At 46.2% G+C, this 20,405-nt stretch overlaps 2 protein-coding genes across 27 annotated transcripts in view; one reads left to right on the forward strand and one right to left on the reverse strand.

Annotated features, from left to right (window-relative positions):
- The window catches only part of PIGL (phosphatidylinositol glycan anchor biosynthesis class L), a 52,611-nt gene extending 50,647 nt beyond the window's left edge, over positions 1-1,964 (reverse strand). For all 5 annotated transcript variants that reach the window (XR_010748956.1, XM_066364955.1, XM_066364953.1 and 2 more), the window contains exon 1: positions 1,719-1,964. Coding sequence is in view for 4 of the 5 variants with exons in the window: in XM_066364955.1 (XP_066221052.1) it covers positions 1,719-1,956 (238 nt within the window). In the remaining variant the exon portion in view is untranslated. The remainder of the gene's footprint in view (positions 1-1,718) is intronic.
- A 351-nt stretch (positions 1,965-2,315) lies between these two features.
- Positions 2,316-20,405, forward strand: part of NCOR1 (nuclear receptor corepressor 1) — a 123,208-nt gene continuing 105,118 nt past the window's right edge. For 21 of the 22 annotated variants that reach the window (XM_066364928.1, XM_066364930.1, XM_066364947.1 and 18 more), the window contains exon 1: positions 2,884-3,094. The gene's annotated coding sequence lies outside the window, so the exon portion shown is untranslated. Of the gene's footprint in view, positions 2,447-2,883; positions 3,095-20,405 lie in introns of those variants that run through there. The other variant, XM_066364929.1, reaches the window with a different exon arrangement.

Below are 20,405 nucleotides of genomic sequence, written 5' to 3' on the forward strand. Positions count from 1 at the left end.
GGAGGGGAGAGAATGGGAGAAAGAGAGAGAGAGAGAGAGAGAGAGAGAGAGAAATATCAATTTGTTGTTCCACCTGCACGTGCACTTATTGGTTGATTCTCATATGTGCCCTGATAGGGTGACAATCACAACCTTGGTTATTGTGGGATGATGCTCCAACCAACTGAGCTACCTGGTCAGGAGCAACACACATAAATTTTAAATAAATGTGCTAAATAAATGAAAAAATCATGTTTATTGAAAAAATAAAACTGTATAAAATGGTATTTCTGTGAAAGATCTGTACTGAGCCTGACCGGTAGTAGCACGCTGAGGTCCCAGTTCCAAAACTCCCAAGTCACTGGCTTGAGTGCAGGCTCAGGCATGGGAACATCAACATGATCCCAAGGTCGCTGGCTCGCACAAGGTGTCACTGGCTCAGCCAGAACACCCCTCCCCTCGGCATGTATGAGAAGCAATCAATGAATGACTGAAGTAATGCAACTACAAGTTGATGCTTCTCATCTCTCTCCCTTCCTCTCTCTCTCAAAAACAACAGCAACTAGGCCCTGGCCGGTTGGCTCAGTGGTAGAGCGTCAGCCTGGCGTGCAGAAGTGTTGGATTCCCGGCCAGGGCACACAGGAGAAGCGCCCGTCTGCTTCTCCACCCCTCCCCCCCTCCCCCTCTCCTTCCTCTCTGTCTCTCTCTTCCCCTCCCACAGCTGAGGCTCCATTGGAGCAAAGATGGCCCGGGCGCTAGAGTGGCTCTGGTCGCGACAGAGCGACGCCCCGGAGGGGCAGAGCATCGCCCTTTGGTGGGCGTGCCAGGTGGATCCCAATTGGGCGCATGTGGGAGTCTGTCTGACTGTCTTTCCCCGTTTCCAGCTTCAGAAAAATACAAAAAAAAACCCCCCAAAACAAAAAAAAACCCAAAACAAAACAACAGCAACTAAACAACAACACTGTATTGAAGGAGAACTGGAATGACACACAACTAAATGGGAAAAAGAGGTCATCAGCATGTTATAAACAGCTTTATTAAGGTAAACCTTTACAAGCCATAAAAAATTCACCCTTTGTATATGTACAGTTCAATGACTTCATTTACAAACTTGTACAATTTTCATCATAATCCAGTATCACGGTCAATTTTGTTTTCTCATTCCATTTCTTAATGTATGGTAAAGGAGTACTTACTCTCTGCAAGTACCCTTCACTGAAAGATGGGCAGTGTTTAACTGCAAAATTACCTATAAAATTATCTTCTAGTCTAATGATCTGAGTCTATCTGTTCACTTTGGCGTGTGCATCTTTTTTTTTTCTAGGACAAGCTCAACATTTAAAAGCATCAGGAAGGTCCTTTGCTACGGCTAGAAGTAAAACGTTCAGGGCTGAGCAAGCATGATACAACCTAGCTTGTTGGACATAGCCTGACAAGACCGTTATTCATGGTCCTTCTGCAGGTAAAAGGTTCCTGGGCTCAGTCCTGCTATAATAGAAGAGAGTCGAGTAGGTAAGGCAGAGGACGGACCCCAACTAAACCTGGGAAGCTGGCCGCTCCAGTCCCTAGGCTGGGGCCACCGCTTCTCGGTGAAGCGCCCAGAGAAGGGACCTTCGGCGTCATTATTCACTTAGCTCTCTGCAACATAAAGTCCTCTGGGGGGAAAAAAAAGTCGACCGAGATAGGTTAGCACTTTAAAACAGCCCCGGGTCCCGACACCCCGCCTGCAGTCTTCCTACCTGCAGAGAAGCAGAGCAGGAACACGCGGTGTCGCCGGCGGGCCAAGCCCAGCAAAGTGGGGGCAAAGAACATGGCTTCATCGTCGGGGTGCGCGATCACCAGGAGGGTCCGGCTGCCGCTTCCCAACGCGCCGGCCTGCCCCTGACGCTTCATTCGTTCCCAGGAGTCCCAAACCCAGAAGATACCGGGGACTAGGACCACCGCCACCGCCAGGCACACGACACCCACCGCGTCCATGCTAAGCGATACTGCGCTTGCGCCACAGAAAAACGTGCGGCGAGTCCGGTCTCCGGCGGGAAAACCGCTCCCTGCAGAAACTGCGTTCCGGTTTCGGTCCGTTCGCCAACCCGCTCCAATGGCTTCTGCAAGCTTTACACGTCGGGTTCCCCGTCGTGGTTCCACGCGACCGCCTCCCCAACACGTGTTTATCGAGTTCCTACTTTATGGAGCATTTGCCAGGCCGGTGGCCAGCTCGATCTGAGAGCTGAGCCGAACCCCCCACCCCACTTTCCTTCACGGTTTTCTACCCTCATCTTTGCACCGTCCCATCATTTCCCTAGAAGCGTGCGCCCCGGGAGCACACTCTGTCGTCGCCAGGGCCACAGGCTCCTCCGACGGGGTGACTCTTAAGAGAGTCGGGGCCGACGGCGCGGGCAAGTCGGCATCGCCCGCGTTTTCAGCGAGGTCTCCGTGCGAACAACAGCCGGAGCACCGGGCAATGTCTCGGGTAGGTCGACTTGCACCCAGTCGGCTCCCAGCATGTGGGGGACCGGCTCTGCCCCCCGCAGGTCCGGGCCGGAGGAGGCTGATGCCGTCCCGCTGCGCCGCGAAGGGGTCGCAAGGTCCGAGGCGTGACCCTCCGTCCTTCCCTTTCCCACGCGCGAGGGGCGTCGGCCGGTTCGTGGTGGGCGCCCCGGCTCGTGCGCAATGGCGGCGGGCTGGCCTCGGGCCCGTGTCAGGTAGAGGAAGCTGCTGTTATCGTTGTTGCCGCCGCCGCCGCCAGGCTGAGACCAGACAGGCGGGACCCCGGCGCGGGGCAACCCAGGAAGCAGCGCCGACTGCGGCGACCCGTCCCGCCGGCGGAGGGAGTGGCTCCTCCCACTTCCGGAAGGGGCGGATCCCGAGCCGGAGCCGCCTCAGCCGCGGCCGCCGCGGCTCGGGGTGGGGGAAGGGGAGGGCGAGGGGGTGAGTCAAGATGGCGGCCAAGGTGGCGAAACAGCAGCAGCAGCAGCCGCCGCGACGGCGGGGGTGGCGGCTGGAGTGAGCGCCCGGCTCGCCGCGCCCAGCGAGGTCCGAAGCGAGGGACCCGCAGCCGGGGCCGCGTCCCGCTCCTCAGCGCCGGGCCGCGCCGGCTGCCACGCTCCGCCCGCTCCCAGTGAGTAGGCCCCGGGCCTCTGGGCTCCCGGGCCCCGGCTCGGTGTGCGGGGGGCTCCCGAGGGCTTTCAGAGGCCCCAGCCGCGTGGGCGGCCTCACTGCAGGGCCAGGGGGGGGCTCCTCGGGCCTGGCGGGTTGGGGACCCGCTTCTCCGCGGCCGGGCGAGCGGAGCGGAGGCGGCTCCGGGGTTCGGGGGGAAGGGGGGTGGTGGCCGCGCCCGGCCGGCGCGCGGGGGGCGGGGGCGTGCGTGGCCCGAGGCCCCCCAGGGGGGCCCCGAGTGGGCCGGGCGCGTGTGGGGTTCCCAGGGCGGGTGGGGGGGACCCCGAGTGGGCCGGGCGTGTGTGGGGGTCCCAGGGCGGGTGGGGGGACCCCAAGTGGGCCGGGCGCGGGTGGGGGCCCCCGGGGCGAGTGGGGGTCCCAGGGCGCGTGGGAGTCCCAGGGAGGGTGGGGGGACCCCGAGTGTGCCGGGCGCAGGAGGGGAACTCCGGGAGTGTGGGGGGCCCCGGGGCGGGTTGGGGAACCCCGAGTGGGCCGGGTGCGGGTGGGGGGCCCCGGGCGCGGCCCGCACAGGTGGCCTCGGCGCGCGCTCTTGGGGCGGAGTTGGTGGCCGGGTTACTAGGGGGGGTGACAGCGAGGGACGAGTACGGGGAGAGCAAACTCCTTCTTTCTCACCGGCTCGCTCCTGGGTGTCATGGCGAAGGGCTGGGTAGAGGCAGAGATTGCAGAAGATGAGAATTTTGTACCTTTCTCTGCCCTTTTCATTGTGGGGGCCTTCGTAGGCGAAGTCGGGACTTTTTTTTTTCTGTTTTGGGGGAGAAAGAGGGATTGTAGGAGCTATAATTGAGAAATCAGCTCTTCCTGGAGAGGAAACGGACTTTGCTTTTTCTTTCTTTTTTGGGGAAGGAACTGAGTTAGGTAGACTCGTCTGTGCAAGCTGTGGATGGGGAGAAGGATGTTGAAGTCGGTTTTGTTTTGCCGATGTTGTCGGCCACCCTGCGTGCTGCCTTAACAGAGTTCACCTGGGAGAGGAGTGGGGCATGGGGAATTATGATCTTTGGGATGAGGATATATCCACCTGCATCCCATTTGCTTCTCTAATCGTATTCTTCATTCTATTGACATCTACATTCCTTGTGTGCACCCGGGTGAGGTTAATAATGGGAGGAGAAACATTGTGCAAAGAGCGACAGGCCTGGGATTTTAAGATGGCAACAGATAATCATTCCTTCAACATATCTCGATCAGTACCTGCTGCTGATGGGTCACATGTGATTGTCCCTCGGATAACAGAAGTTGATGGCATTATTTAATATTTAATGGTTAGTTTGGTTTTTTTTTAATGTTTTCATGTACCTTTTCATAAAGATGTTTATTGGTTGAACTAATTTTCCTGGGCTTCGGAGCAGACCGGTTTTTAGAACCTTAATATCTAAATGGGTAGAAATTGCAGACAAAATAAGTTGTTGGGAAAGAAATAGTGTCTTAATTTTTTTCTTTTGTGAAAATCCAGGGGAAGTTTATTTCTTTTCATGTTGACAGTACACAGCTGCTTTGCCTTGCTTTAATTTAAGCATACTTGTTAATGGAAATTGAGGTTAACACGCGTGTGTGTATATATAAATACTATATGCATACACATACACATAAGGGTGTGATTACTTGCAATACTAAAATAAAATCGTCTTTCTCTTTACAAAAGGCTTGCCATATATTGGGCTACTCTCCCAGAGAAAATATAATACAGAGTCCTGATACTTCCTTTACTGAACATTATGACATTTGGGAATAATCAACCTTTTTATGCTTCAGTTTTCTCACCTATGATAGTATGAAAACATCTGCTCTCCTAGGGTTGGTGTTGTGATCCTGAGAAAGTTAATAGTTATGAAATTAGTAATTTGGCCAGACTGAAAGGGCTACATTTCTGTAAGGTAGTAACAGTTTCGTCGCGCCTGTGAAATGTTTTATTTGCCCATCTAATGGCATTAACAGTTTCTACCTTGTGTTTAGGTTTTTTATGTACCTGTTTTTATCTCCTCTTGAGGGCAGGACAGACCCTTCTCTGATTTTATGTTTAAGGCACTGTAAGATTTTATTTCTGTGTAAGATATTGTATTCCTGTTCCAACTTACCAGATACACTTGTTATCTCTGCTGTGACATATCTATATAGCTGTAATTCTCTCTCTGGCCTCACAAGAATATACATATATTTTTAACTGGATGTCTTGTTCAGTTTAATTATATAGTAAAATTTAAGTATTTGGCTGCCCACGTAATTAAAAAAAAGCACAAAATGCTTGAAAAGAACTTATGCTTTTTGAGTTTAAGTGATTAAAAGTTTGTTCCAAGGCCAAAGAAATTTATATTAGTTAGGTTTTTAAAGCTTTTTAAAAAAAATTGGTGAAGGGTGAGATTTTTCTTGCCATTGTTTTCTGCATTTGAAAGCGAAGGACTTTGACTAGGCCAGGGATTGATTGATGTAGGTTAGAGATTTTCAACCTTTTTCATCTCATGGCACATATGAATTACTAGAATTCTGCAGCACACCAAAAAATATAGGTTTTTCTGATCTGACAAAAAAAGTATAGGCATAATTTTGATTCATTCACACCAGACAGCTGTTTGTTGTTCTGTTGCCTTTTTTTTTTTTTGACAGGCTTGAGGGAAAAGAGGTCAATGCTCCTGACTAAATAGTCAGGTATTACATGTTTTAAAAGTTCTTGCGGCACACTGGTTGAAAATTGCTGATGTAGGGTAAATGTCAGGCTATTTGTTACTTGTTTTTTTTGTGGGTTTATTTTTTGTTGTTGTGGGTGCTATTCAGTTTTATTGAATTTTGTGATGTCTTAATTGCAATTTTAATTTCTTTTTGATGCCTAGGAATAATAGAGTCTCCCATATTTAGTTATTTCCATATCTGTTTGTTTTACAGGTTTGGCTTTTACTGGAATATGGCATAAACATGTAGTAAATGTTTTTTTTTTTAAATATTTTATTTATTGATTTTTTAGAGAGAGGGGAGAGAGAGAGAGAGAGAGAGAAGGGGGAGGAGCAGGAAGCATCAACTCCCATATGTGCCTTAACCAGGCAAGCCTAGGGTTTCGAACCGGCAACCTCAGTGTCCCAGGTTGACGCTTTATCCCACTGCGCCACCACAGGTCAGGCCAACATGTACTAAATGTTGATCATAAATTATTGTGTGGACTTATTTGTTGATTAGAGAATCAGTTATAGCTCATTGCATTGTAACCAGTGTTAGATGCCTTTTATGTTCTGGGTACATTACTAAATGTTATAAAGGTATAAAGTTGAACAGATTAACATATGCACAAATAATTCAGTCGGTGGGTTGCTTGATATTTTGTCCTTTTCAAGTTTAAGGATGCAAAAAATACATTTAGATAGATGGTTAAGAAAACATTTTGTGCGTGACCAGATGGTGGCGCAGTGGATGGAGCATTGAACTGGGACACAGAGGACCCAGGTTCGAAACTCTGCCAGCTTAAATGTGGGCTCACCAGCTTGAGCATGGGGTCACTGGCTTGAGCCCAAGGTCTCTGGCTTGAGCAAGGGGTCACTTGCTCTGCTGTGGCCAACCCCCCCACCCCCAAAGGCACATATGGAAGGCAATCGATAAACAACTAAGGTGCTGCAAGAAAGAATTGATGTTTCTTATCTCTTCCTGCCTGCCTGTCTGTCCCTCTCTGTCACAAAAAAAACAAACACAGAACATTTTGTTTCCCATCAGGACTTTTTAGGAGTATTGGAAAGCTACAAAAAAGCTTCTGCTATGTAGCAATAACTATGTAGAGCATCTGTTTTTTTATTTTGGTATTTTGTGATGGTGGTTTTCCTTGAACATTTTTTACTGTTTTACTACCATCTTTTTCTACCCTAGGAGCTAGTGTGCTCAAAATATATTACTTAGATAGTGTTCAGATATAATATACGTTTTTTTCTGAGTCTTCTTTGCATTTGAAGGTAAGACTGTACAAAGCCATGTAACTATATCTTGGAGTCCTTCAGTTTAACCCTTTGAGTAGTACGAACATTCATGTATGTCCTCGTGCCTCCTGACCATCCAGAGTACAATCAATTTATTTTAAAAATGTGTAAGGCAACATTAAAGAAAGGCAAATGCATGTGTTCTTCTTGTCTCCATAAATTGGTTATCAAACAAATACGATTTTAAATTAATCTGTAACTGGAACTAATTTCATTTTTTGAAAAATAAACTCACTCTCAGCGAGCATGAAAAAACTCACTACTCAAAGCATTAATTCTTCCATGTGTGCTGCTATTACTTTTACTTAAAGGTGATCTCAAAAACATTTAAGTTGCGGCCTGACCTGTGGTGGCGCAGTGGATAAAGCGTCGACCTGGAAATGCTGAGGTTGCCGGTTCGAAACCCTGGGCTTGCCTGGTCAAGGCACATATGGGAGTTGATGCTTCCTGTTCCTCCCCCCTTCTTTCTCTCTCCCTCTCTCCTTTCTAAAATGAATAATAAAAAAAACAAACATTTGCTTAGAACAAAATGCTAATTGATAGGTTTACAGACCGTGGAGTTACATAGATGCTCTAGAGGTGCTCCTCAGTGGTGTTACACCCGGATAAACCCACCCGCAGTTGAAAACAACGTAAGCCGGAAGTGCACTGAGCAGACCTAACCTACTGAAGGAACATCCTAGACCAGCCTGCCTTCAATATGTGGAGGACGCTGACATTCGCTTACATTTATTTTGGGCTGATGTTTCATCTCAAGAGTGACTGCTTTCCTTTTCCCACCAGAAGCAAGAGACACAGATGGCTGTATTGTAGATGGGATGGGATGGGAAAACACAAAACACAATATCCAAATTGTGCTGGTAACTCCATCCATTGTAGGGTGCCTGCTGTTTGCCCTTGTGAGGGCAAGCCTGACTGGGAGCCTCGCCTACCGCTGCTACGCAGCGTTACCAGGGCGTGTTGTACTGCACATTGATAGCCCTGGAAAAGATGAAAACTCGAAGCATGGTTTCTACTGAATGCTATCACTTTCACAACATCATCAAGTCAAAAAATGGTGTTAAGTAGAAGAAGTGTAAGTTGGGGCTGTCTGTAGTCTTAACTTGTTTTCCTGTTTTCTGAGGGTTGCAGAAATGAAATGATCGCCTAAGTGACTGTAGTTGAACTAGCAGAATCTGATGCTTTGACATCCAGTGTAGTGTTCCTGTCATTATACCGTATCATCTGTGACAGCAGTTTTCAACTGGTGTGCCACAAGAATTTTAAAAACATGTAATACCTAATTATTCATTTAGGGACAGTGACCTCTTTTCCCTTAGATTGTCAAATAAAAAAATGGCACCGGTTGGCCTGACCTGTGGTGGCGCAGTGGATAAAGCGTCGACCTGGAAGCACTGAGGTCACCGGTTCGAAACCCTGGGCTTGCCTGGTCAAGGCACATATGGGAGTTGATGCTTCCTGCTCCTCCCCCTTCTCTCTCTCTCTCTCCTCTCTCTCTCTCCTTTCTAAAATGAAAAAAAAAAAAAAAAAAAAAATGGCACCGGTCAACACAACAATAGCCGTCCAGTGTGAATGATTCAGAATTAAGCCTACTTTAGTAATTAGTTTATATGTGCATGAGATAAAAAAGCTTGAAAATCTCTAACCTAGGGGATTATTCAGTGTGATGATTGACAGTTACTTAAAACAAAAATTGGGGTGGATAGGAATGAGTATTGAATTTATTTCTTAATTTTAAATTTCTGCAATGAAAATGCAATTTAAAAACAGTATTGTTGTATATCAGTAGTATGATCACTGGAAATTATTTACTTAGCTTAATTTTCAATGCCATGATTAAACAAAAATATGTTTGAGCTTATCTGGACCTAGTGATATTTCATGTAATTAAAGTATTAACAGAAATTTTATTGTGCCAGTGGTTACCTCTAAGAACTAATCAGATGCTTCACTAACTCTAAAACTTCTGGATTTTTTTTTTATTATGAGGGACTTTAATTGTTATATAGAAGCTTAGATAACTAGCATGAGCATGGACTGTATTCTTAATGCTACATTGAAAAGCTCATATAGAATATCAGTTTTCTGTAGTACTCAAGCCATAAAATTTATTTTAAAGAAAAAGTTTTATTTAATTTTTAATTTTTATTTTTTTTGTATTTTTCTGAAGCTGGAAAAGGGGAGGCAGTCAGACAAACTCCCGCATGCGCCTGACCGGGATCCACCCGGCACGCCCACCAGGGGGCGATGCTCTGCCCATCCGGGGCGTCGCTCTGTTGTGACCAGAGCCACTCTAGCGCCTTAGGCAGAGGCCATGGAGCCATCCCCAGCGCCCGGGCCATCCTTGTTCCAATGGAGCCTTGGCTGTGAGAGGGGAAGAGAGAGACAGAGAGGAAGGAGAGTGGGAGGGGTGGAGAAGCAGATGGGCGCTTCTCCTGTGTGCCCTGGCCGGGAATTGAACCCGGGACTTCTGCACGCCAGGCTGACGCTCTACCACTGAGCCAACCGGCCAGGGCCTGTTTAAAATTTTTTTAAGGCTGATATCTTCATATGAATACTCAAGTATTGCACATTTTTTTATTCCATTGGGCTGTTAAGTAATATGCTTCTTTTATGTTGTGTTAAGAAGTTTTGTGCCTAGGCCAGTTTGCTCAGTGGTAGAGCCTCGCCTGGTGTGAGGAAGTTCCCAGGTTTGATTCCCGGCCAGGGCACACAGGAGAAGTGCCCATCTGCTTTTCCACTCTTCCCCACTCTTCTCCCTCTCATTTCTCTCTGTCTCTCTCTTCCTCTCCTGCAGCAAAGGCTCCATTGGAGCAAAGTTGGCCCGGGCGCTTAAAAAGGCTCCATAGACTCTGCCTCAGGCACTAGAATGGCTCCGATTGCAGCAGTGCAGTGCCCCAGATGGGCATGCTGGTGGATCCCAGTCAGGCGCATGTGGGAGTCTGTCTCTCTGCCTCGCCACTTCTCACTTCGGAAAAATACAACAACAAAAAAAAGTGTTGTTATTTCTCATACAATGCCTTTTGCTAGAATGCTGTTTCCCTACCTTCCTCTTTGAAACTTGACCACATTTTAATTCTGCCTATTTTCGGAGGGTTTGATGACATATCACTTCATCCAGCAAGTCTCCCTCCACTCCCGTTTCTCCAAAGATTTATATTTTTCATTCTGAAAATTAGTAATGTTTTATTTATGCCTCTACTATAACATCATAGTTATTTACGTTCATGTTCATTTAGTCCCCTCCAGACCATAAGCCCATTGTGGGCATGATTATATTTCAGTAATTTCTAATTCTTCCTCTGTCCCAATTCTCAGAATAACACTTTGACCCAGGGAGTGTACAGTAGAAATTGGTGAACTCCCAGAAAAGAGTCTAGCTGCTGGAATTTTTGGTGTGGTTGTTGCTGAAGCAGACTGGTGCACATGTGGGAGCTTGATGGAGTCAGTTTTTGGAAATTAAAGGACAGGTAAGAATTCACCAGTGCCTGCGGTGCAGTATGTCTATAATCAGTGAGTTTCAAAGCATTTCTTTAAAAAAATATGTAAGTTTACTGGGATATTTGGGAGAAAGAGAAACTAAACATGGGATTCGTTCACCTGGGACTTTATATTTCCAGATAATAGAGCAAGAATGTGTTAACTTATATACTCAGGGACTTTCAGAGCTTTTCAGTGGTGGGAAGAAATTGTGAATTAGGAATATGGACTAGTTGGTTTGCAGGATTATTAGCGAATCCCTTTTAAAAAATAGTGTTGATAAGTTTTTATTATTTTTTAAGGGTTTTTTAATTTAAAATTTTTTATTTTTTTTTTACAGAGACAGAGAGTGAGTCAGAGAGACGGATAGACAGGGACAGACAGGAACAGAGAGATGAGAAGCATCAATCATCAGTTTTCCGTTGCGCATTGCAACGCCTTAGTTGTTCATTGATTACTTTCTCATATGTGCCTTGACCGCAGGCCTTCAGCAGACCGAGTGACCCCTTGCTCAAGCCAGTGACCTTGGGTCCAAGCTGGTGAGCTTTTGCTCAAACCAGATGAGCCCGTACTTTAGCTGGTGACCTCGGGGTCTCGAACCTGGATCCTTAGCATCCCAGTCCAACGCTCTATCCACTGCACCACCGCCTGGTCAGGCAAGGGATTTTATTTTTATTCATTTTAGAGAAAGAGAGAGAGAGAGAGAGAGAAGGCAGGGAGGAGCAGAAAATATTAACTCCCATATGTGCCTTGACCAGACAAGCCTAGGTTTTCGAACTGATGACCTCAGCGTTCCAGGTCGTCCACGTTTTATCTACTGTGCCAACACAGGTCAGGCCGGCACTGATAAGTTCTACATCAAAAATGGAACCTTTAAGTAAATTAGTCAAATGCTAAGGAAAAGTCAAGATTATCAAATTATTTTAACCCCCTCCTCCAGTATCTACATTTCCCTTGGAATAACATACAGATTTGTATAATTTTGAAATGTTTAAGTAGTTATCATTATGTCTTTGAACTCTTCAAAGATGTTTAACTTTGTATGGCTTTTGATTAAGTTCTTTTAATTCAGTTTTGATTTACAATAACTTTTGTGTATTTGGAATGAAACCAAAACTTGTGGTGTATAGGAGTTACAGCCAAAAATATACACAGTGTAAATGCACCAGGCGTAGGTCATTAACTGTGTGTGTGTGTGTGTGTGTGTGTGTGTGTGTGTGTATGTATGTGTGTATGTGTATGGCGGCGGGGGAGGAGGGAACTCCACGGAGCGGAGGGGAGAGGGAGGAGAAGTTACTCTGTAGTCATGCAAAATCTCTTTCATGAGTGAAGGAGGATGTGTTATTTTAAAATCTTGTCTTTTGTTTATTATAAGTAATATTTTTCTTTTTTACACAAGTACAATATAGAAGGATATAAAGGAATTGAAATTTCCACTTTGGATATGATCTAAGTGTTGCATATTCTTTCAGATTTTTTTCTGTGTATGTGTGTAATTTTTTCTGTTATGGTATCAGTCTAGACTGTTCTTTTGTATACTACTGTTCTGTGTTGGTGTAGTTAGAGCTATTTCTATCATTAATATTAAACTACATAGTATTATACTTACAAAAATACCGTAATTTGTTTAATCAATTTATGTCCACTAGTGTTTTGTTCTGTCAAAACAACAAAGCTGTAGAGGATTATTTGTGTGTGTGTGTATTTCTTTTGTACACTTGTGCTAGCAGCTTTGTAGGATAAGTTCCTGAAGTAGAGTTGCTTTTGTATGTGTGATGTCAGTTTGATATTGACATAAGTATATTGGTGTGCCCTAAACCCTGACCACCAGATATATATTAAAACCTTTGACAATTTAAGAAGTGGGGAAAAAAGTTATTCTAATTGGCCTTTTATCAATCACTATTGATGTTGGGACATTTTTTAATGAGGGAGTTTTATTTCTTTTAAAAATTGCTTGCTTTTGAGTTATTTTTGATGAAGTTATTGGTCTTTTTCTGATGGATTTGAAGAGTTCTTTACATAGTAGAGCATCTACTTTTTCAAACATGTGCACATTCCCCCTCAGCTATTTTCTTTGTAATATTATATAGTCAGAGATTTCAGCCCAGCATTGTGCTGTCTATGTGACTTTGGGCACAGGACTTAACCTTTCTGAGCCTCAGTTTCCTTATTTGTGGAATGGAGGTAATGTAAGCAACATTTAGTGTATGACTGTCACATTTAGTAAGTATAAATAATAAAGTTCGCTGTCTTTATCATTATTAGTCTATATATGACATCTGGTTTCATGCTCTACTTTACTTTTTTTTTTTTTTTTGTATTTTTCTGAAGCTGGAAACGGGGAGAGACAGTCAGACAGACTCCCGCATGCTCCCGACCGGGATCCACCCGGCACGCCCACCAGGGGCGGTGCTCTGCCCCCCAGGGGGCGATGCTCTGCCCATCCTGGGCGTCGCCATATTGCGACCAGAGCCACTCTAGCGCCTGAGGCAGAGGCCACAGAGCCATGCCCAGCGCCCAGGCCATCTTTGCTCCAATGGAGCCTTGGCTGCGGGAGGGGAAGAGAGAGACAGAGAGGAAAGCGCGGTGGAGGGGTGGAGAAGCAAATGGGCGCTTCTCCTATGTGCCCTGGCCGGGAATCGAACCCGGGTCCTCCGCACGCTAGGCCGACGCTCTACCGCTGAGCCAACCGGCCAGGGCCTTTTTTTTTTTTTTTAACAGAGTCAGAGAGAGGGATAGACAGGGACAGACAGACAGGAACAGAGAGATGAGAAGCATCAACCATTAGTTTTTCATTGCTCATTGCAACACCTTAGTTGTTCATTGATTGCTTTCTCATACGTGCCTTGACCGTGGGCGTTCAGCAGACTGAGTGACCCCTTGCTCGAGCCAGCGACCTTGGGTCCAAGCTGGTGAGCTCTGCTCAAACCAGATCCTGCGCTCAAGCTGGTGACCTCGGGGTCTCGAACCTGGGTCCTCGGCATCCCAGTCCGACGCCCTATCCACTGCGCCACCGCCTGAACAGGCTGCAGGAAAAATTTTAAGACAGGTGTAAGGCTAGTGGCCGCTGTCATTGTGGCCATGCAGGATTCGGGCCGATGGTAACGGAACTGTGGACCAGAAGTGGTGGACCGTTCAGTTTATTAAAGTCTCGAAAAAGGCAGACGCGCAAAATGTCAGGGGACACTGCTTCCCTTTTCAGGTCCAGTTCCAGGGCTCCCAGGCCCCGACTCTGCCTCGGGTTCCACAGCCCGTACTCCTCCAAGCTCACCCTCCAACTCACAGCCCCTACCAGCCTCAGCAGTCTCCAGAAAAACAGGCTGGTGGGAAAGCCCTTTTCCAGCAAACAGTCTCCCCTCCTAAGGCAGAGGGCAATCTGTTGTTTGCAATCTGCTGCCCTGAGGGCAAGCACTGCAGCGTTCCAGGGACTGTTCCACAGACTGTAGGGACTGTGCACTGGACTGTACACGCAGGGCGCTGCCCCAGGGCAAAACACCAGCGAGCCAACCTAACTCACTGTTCACCCAACAACAGGAGTCCTGGTGAAAGCCAGGATAAGTTTATTAAAGCTTGGGACCCTGAGGCAGAGGAAGGGCCCTGGACGCAGGATCGGGGAATCACTGGGATAAGCTGCCTGCCGCAGCCCATCGCTGCCCATTGGGATCCTGAGTTTAGGACAGAAGGAACCTCCTTTGTCCTGAGAGTTTTATCTGTTTTCTATAGGTGGGAATTTTAGGGGAGGTCCTGGGGAGGATCTCAACAGAATATTCATTAGATTTCCAGGTATGTTGTTTAGTATATTAAAATGAGCTTATAATGAGGTTTGGGGTCATTTTCTGGTTAGTTTTACTTTAATCTTGGATTAGTCTGGCTCTAATTGTTTTTGTTATTGTCATCTATCTTCCTGGCTAAAATGACTTAAACCACCTGACCTTATACTAGGTATCTTTGGGTTGGGAGGATAGGTTTAAACCCGGCTTGACCAGGGGCTCACCAGCTTGAGCGTGGGGTTGTTGGCTTGAGCAAGGGGTCATTCACTCTGCTGTAGCCCCTTGTCGAAGCACATATGAGAAAGCAATCAGTGAACAACTAAGGCGCCACAATGAAGAGTTGATATTTCTCATCTTTCTTGTCTGTCTCTCTCGCTAAAAATTAAATATATAATAATACAAGAATAAACTGTTTCATGTACTCACAATTGTAAACCTCCTTTGCTCCACCCTGTATATAAAGAATTCCTGTCATGAATATATGTATACACACACACGTGTGTGTGTATTTCTCAGGGGAATTTTACATATTTGTAGATATAATTAGGATGAGAAATATATATATGTAGCCTACACATCTTTCCATTATATAATATTCTTTATCATATGTACATGTACATAAAATATTCCCATCTTAATTACACATACAAATATTATTTTCTATCCTAAAACATAAACATATATAATCATGTTAGAGGATGAGAATGCTCAGTAGTGTAGAGTTATCTGTTGTTCTCCCCTTAGCCTGTGAGTTCAGTATTTCTAGGCTCTTGTCCAGAATTTTAAGGGGACCCGACAGGCTGACTGACCTTCCTGTGAAGGAGGTGCAGCCTGGATTAGCACTCTGAGGGCTTTGAAAGTAGCAGCAACATGAGGGGAGTCTAACCACCGTGAGGGGAGACTTGTCCGCGATAGAGAGCCTCCTAATGTTCCAGTAACTCAGTGTGGCGTTGGCGTAGGAAAAGACAAATGAGTGAGTCTAGGGTCATGGACATATGGAAGTACAGTTTATGATAAAGATGAGTTTTTCTTTATGAGTTATTTCAGGTCCATAGAAACATTCAGAGAGTAATATAACAAATATCCATGTACCTGCCATCTGTGTTTAAGAAAACAGTATTTTATTATAGTTGATTCAGTTTTTAAGAAATAAAAGTAATAAAGATTATACCCCCTTCCTTGATCATTTTCCTTCCTTAGTTGTGGCTGTTATCTTAAAGTAGGTGTATATCTTATATGTTTATGCTTTTATTATGTACATATATAAAAATACATAGTATTGTTTTCTGTGTTTGCAACATGTTTGTTTGACTGTAAATTGTTTTTATTCAGCTTTATTTACTTTGAGGGTTATATGTTTGAAACATAACTGGTTTTTTCATTGTAACTACTGTATAGCATTTTAACATATGACTAGTACATTATGGAATTTATATTGTCTTCAAACTTGCCTTTTGCATTGCTGCAATAAATACCCTTTTGTCTGTAAGTATATGAGTTTCTGTAGCATATATGCTGACATTGCTGGACTGTAACAGGGATGGCATTTCAGAACTGTGTAGAGGCAGACATATCAATCAGTATTTTGTTGGGATAATTAACTACCAACTAAAATACAGGCAGACCCCTACCTAATCAGTTTTTAGAAAAAATTTGGATGACTAAAGAGCTAAATATTAAAAAAATTAAAAGTTGTAAGAGGAGAATGTAAAAGAATATATATAAGATTTTATGTATTGATTTTACAGAGAGGTGGGGGAGATAGAAGTATCAACTCCTAGTTGCTTCACTTTAGTTGTTCGTTGATTGCTTGTCCTCTGTGCCTTGACTGGGCCAGTCCAGGGTTTCTAACTGGCAACCTCAGCAGTCTCGGTTGACTCCATCCATTGTGCTACCACAGATCAGAATATTTTTTAAATTTGAGGAAGAGAGGGTCTTCAGGAAGATGAAACAAATTATGAATTCTGGAAGAAAAGACGTTAAGTCCTTGCCTAACTTACCTGATAGATTCTGTGACTTGAAGCAAAACAGTGTATAGTATAATGAAACCAATTTTACCATCAGCTAATTGAAATAGTACACGAAATTTACGTTCCTATGGCATCTCATCAAATTATTAATGTAATGTTGAATGAAAATGACTTAAATTGGGGATCTGCTATATTTGTAACAGATAGAAAAGGATTCATGTTCAGAATACAGAGATAATTCTATTTCTAAGTACTCTATATGCACCCCAAACCCCTCCCAGCACCCCCAGGCCCCACCCGTCCTCAGGCCTGGCCTCCTGTCGTCCTCTCCTCCCTCTCCCCAGGCTCTGCCCCTCTCCAATGCTCCCGTGCTTTTGTCTCTGCGGGCCCCTGGGCAGTCCTCTCCTCCCTCTCCCCAGGCTCTGCCCCTCTCCAATGCTCCCATGCTTTTGTCTCTGCGGGCCCCTGGGCAGTCCTCTCCTCCCTCTCCCCAGGCTCTGCCCCTCTCCAATGCTCCCATGCTTTTGTCTCTGCGGGCCCCTGGGCAGTCCTCTCCTCCCTCTCCCCAGGCTCTGCCCCTCTCCAATGCTCCCGTGCTTTTGTCTCTGCGGGCCCCTGGGCAGTCCTCTCCTCCCTCTCCCCAGGCTCTGCCCCTCTCCAATGCTCCCGTGCTTTTGTCTCTGCGGGCCCCTGGGCAGTCCTCTCCCTCAAGCTTTGGCTCAGGTCATCTTAGAACTGGGAAGTTTGGGGAAGGAAATGGAGCATAATAAATAATTGCACTGGCACAATAGCTGTAAATTGAGTTTGTTTAAGGAAATCAGGGCCTCCAGTCATCCTAGCTGAGGTTGGCCTTCTGTGATCACCCCTAAGAATTGTCTGTCTTCCCCTCTTTTGTTCTGTTTTAGTTACAGCACTTAATGAGACTGTTTTCATGATTATTTCCTAGGTAGCCTCACAGTAAGATAGCATGTCCTGTCTTCATTCTCCCTCTCTCTTCTTCTCTCTCCCCCTCCCCCTCTCTCCCCCTCTCTCCACTCTCCCCCTTTCTCCCCATCTCTCCCCCCTCTCCCCCTTTTTCTCCCCTCACTCTTCTTTCTCCCCCAGCACCCCCTCTTTCTCCCCCCTCTCCCCTCTCTCCCCTTTCCCTCTCTCCTCCTTTCTCCCCTTCTCTCCCCCTTTCTCCTTCCTCCTCCCCCTCCCCCTTCTCCCCCTCTTTCTCCCCATCTCTCTCCCTTTCTCCCCATCTCTCCCCCTTTCTCCCCATCTCTCCCCTCTCCCTCTTTCTCCCCATCTCTCCCCCTTTCTCCCCATCTCTCCCCCCTCTCTCCCTTTTTCTCCCCTCACTCCTCTTTCTCCCCCAGCACCCCCTCTTTCTCCCCCTCTCCTCCTCTTACCCCCTCTCCCCTTTCCCTCTCTCCTCTCTCCCCTTCTCTCCCCCTTTCTCCTTCCTCCTCCCCCTCCCCCTTCTCCCCCTCTTTCTTCCCCCTCTTCCTCCCTCCCCCCTCTTCCTGCCTCCCCCTCTCCCCCTCTTACTCCCTCTCCCCTTTCCCTCTCTCCTCCTCTCTCCCCTTGTCTCCCCTTTTCTCCTTCCTCCTCCCCCTCCCCCTTCTCCCCCTCTTTCTTCCCCCTCCCTCCCCCCTCTCCCTCCCTCCCCCTCTCTTCCTGTCTCCCTCTCTCCCCCACTCTCCCTCTCTCTCCCCTCTTTTCCCCTCTTCCCCCCTCTTCCCCTCCCTCCCAATAAGGTAGTTCACTTGATACAAATATGGTGTCAGAAACACACCTTAACTCGGGACAGGTTCTCTGTAAGGAGTGTGTGCACATGGACCTGGGGTGGCTGGCCTGTGTAGGACACGAGTGCTAGTTAATCTGAAGAGGGTCCTGATTTTCTACGCCAGTGGTCATTAAACATTTTGGTCTCAAGACTTAGTTACATTCTTAAAAATTTTGAACTCCAAAGAGCTTTTGTTTATGTGGGTTATATATATTGATACTTAGCATATTAGATATTAAAATGGGGAGAATTTTAAAGATATTTATTCATTTAGAAATAATGTAAGCCCACTTAATATAATAACATGATAAATAACTTTTTTTTTTTACAGAGACAGAGCGAGGGATAGACAGACAGGAATGGAGAGATGAGAAGCATGAATCATTAGTTTTTCGTTGCACATTGCGACACCTTAGTTGTTCATTGATTGCTTTCTCATATGTGCCTTGACCGCGGGCCTTCAGCAGACCGAGTCACCCCTTGCTTGAGCCAGCGACCTCGGGTCCAAGCTGGTGAGCTTTTGCTCAAACCAAATGAGCCTGTGCTCAAGCTGGCGACCTTGGAGTCTCGAACCTGGGTCCTCGGCATCCCAGTTCAGTGCTCTATCCACTGCACCACCGCCTGGTCAGGCTGATAAATAACTTTTTAAAAATTAAAAACTTGTTGAGAAGAGTGGCATTAATATACATTTTTTTGTAAACCTTTTAAAATCTGGCTTAAAAGAAGATAGCTTGATCCTCGTATCTGCTTCTACATTCAGTCGTGCAGTATGTTGTTTTGATTGAAGTTTATGAAGAAAAGCTAACCTCACACTTACGTGTCTGGAAAAGGAAGGGAGGGGTACTTTAATAACTTTAAGATAATTGTAAATATTCTTTGATACTACATCTAAACCAGAGAAGTGGTAACTTTTTTTTTTTTTTTTTTTTGCGACAGAAACAGAGAGAACAGATAGAGACAGACAGGAAGGGAGATGAGAAGCATCAATTCTTCATTGCGGCACCTTATTTGTTCATTGATTGCTTTCTCATATGTGCCTTGACGGGGGGGGGGGGGGGCTGCAGCAGAGCGAATGACCTCTTGCTCAAGCCAGCGACCTTGGGCTCAAGCTGGTGAGCCTTGCTCAAACCAAATGAACCCGTGCTCAAGCTGTCAACCTCGGGGTCTCGAATCTGGGTCCTCCACGTCCCAGTCCAATGCTCTGTCCACTGTGCTATTGCCTCGTCAGGCAGTGGTAACATTTTTTAAAGGTTAGATGCTGTGTAGAATCTAAAGCCATACCAGTGAATCTTTAATATTCTATCAGGGTAAACATTTATTGGTTGTTGTTTACTTTATTTATATGTATATATATATTTTTTGGGTTTTTTTTGTTTTTTTTGGAGGGGGCACCTGGATTATATGTATATTTTGAGAGAGGAGGCTGGGAAGCATCAGCTTGTAGTTGAGGCAATAACCTTGCTTCTCTTGAATGCTTTCCCAGGAATGCCTGCCTAGGCTGTCTTTGGGGGCAGAATTGTTTAACAAAGACAAAATTTCCTCTGTATAGATAATTACCTTATAAGTACTGCTTTTTTTTTTTTTTTGTGGTAGAGACAGAGACAGAGGGACAGATAGGGACAGACAGACAGGTAGGGGGAGAGATGAGAAACATCAATTCTTTGCTGCGGCTCCTTAACTGTTCATTGATTGATTTCTCATATGTGCCTTGACTGGGGGGCTATAGCAGACCAAGTGACCCCTTGCTCGAGCCAGCGACCTTGGACTCAAGCTGGTGAGCCTTGCTCAAACCAGATGAGCCCGCGCTCAGGCTGGCGACTTGTGTTTGTAATATATGATATTTGTCTCTCAGACTCATCAAAAGAAAGACACTTCCTGAGCAGTTGCTATGTGCCTGGTCCCGTGTTGTTACTATCTATAGCTACTGATACTATTTGTGATACATTAAAGAGCCCTTTTTAAATGTAAAGGGAAAGACCTGATTATGGTTTTTAAATGTCAGTAACTTTGCCCTGGCCGGTTGGCTCAGCGGTAGAGCATCGGCCTAGCGTGCGGAGGACCCGGGTTCGATTCCCGGCCAGGGCACACAGGAGAAGCGCCCATTTGCTTCTCCACCCCTCCGCTGCGCTTTCCTCTCTGTCTCTCTCTTCCCCTCCCGCAGCCAAGGCTCCATTGGAGCAAGGATGGCCCCGGCGCTGAGGATGGCTCTGTGGCCTCTGCCTCAGGCGCTAGAGTGGCTCTGGTCGCAACATGGTGACCCCCAGGATGGGCAGAGCATCGCCCCCTGGTCGGCAGAGCGTCGCCCCTGGTG

Source organism: Saccopteryx leptura, chromosome 2 (genome assembly GCF_036850995.1).
Source record: "Saccopteryx leptura isolate mSacLep1 chromosome 2, mSacLep1_pri_phased_curated, whole genome shotgun sequence".
Taxonomy (NCBI): domain Eukaryota; kingdom Metazoa; phylum Chordata; class Mammalia; order Chiroptera; family Emballonuridae; genus Saccopteryx; species Saccopteryx leptura.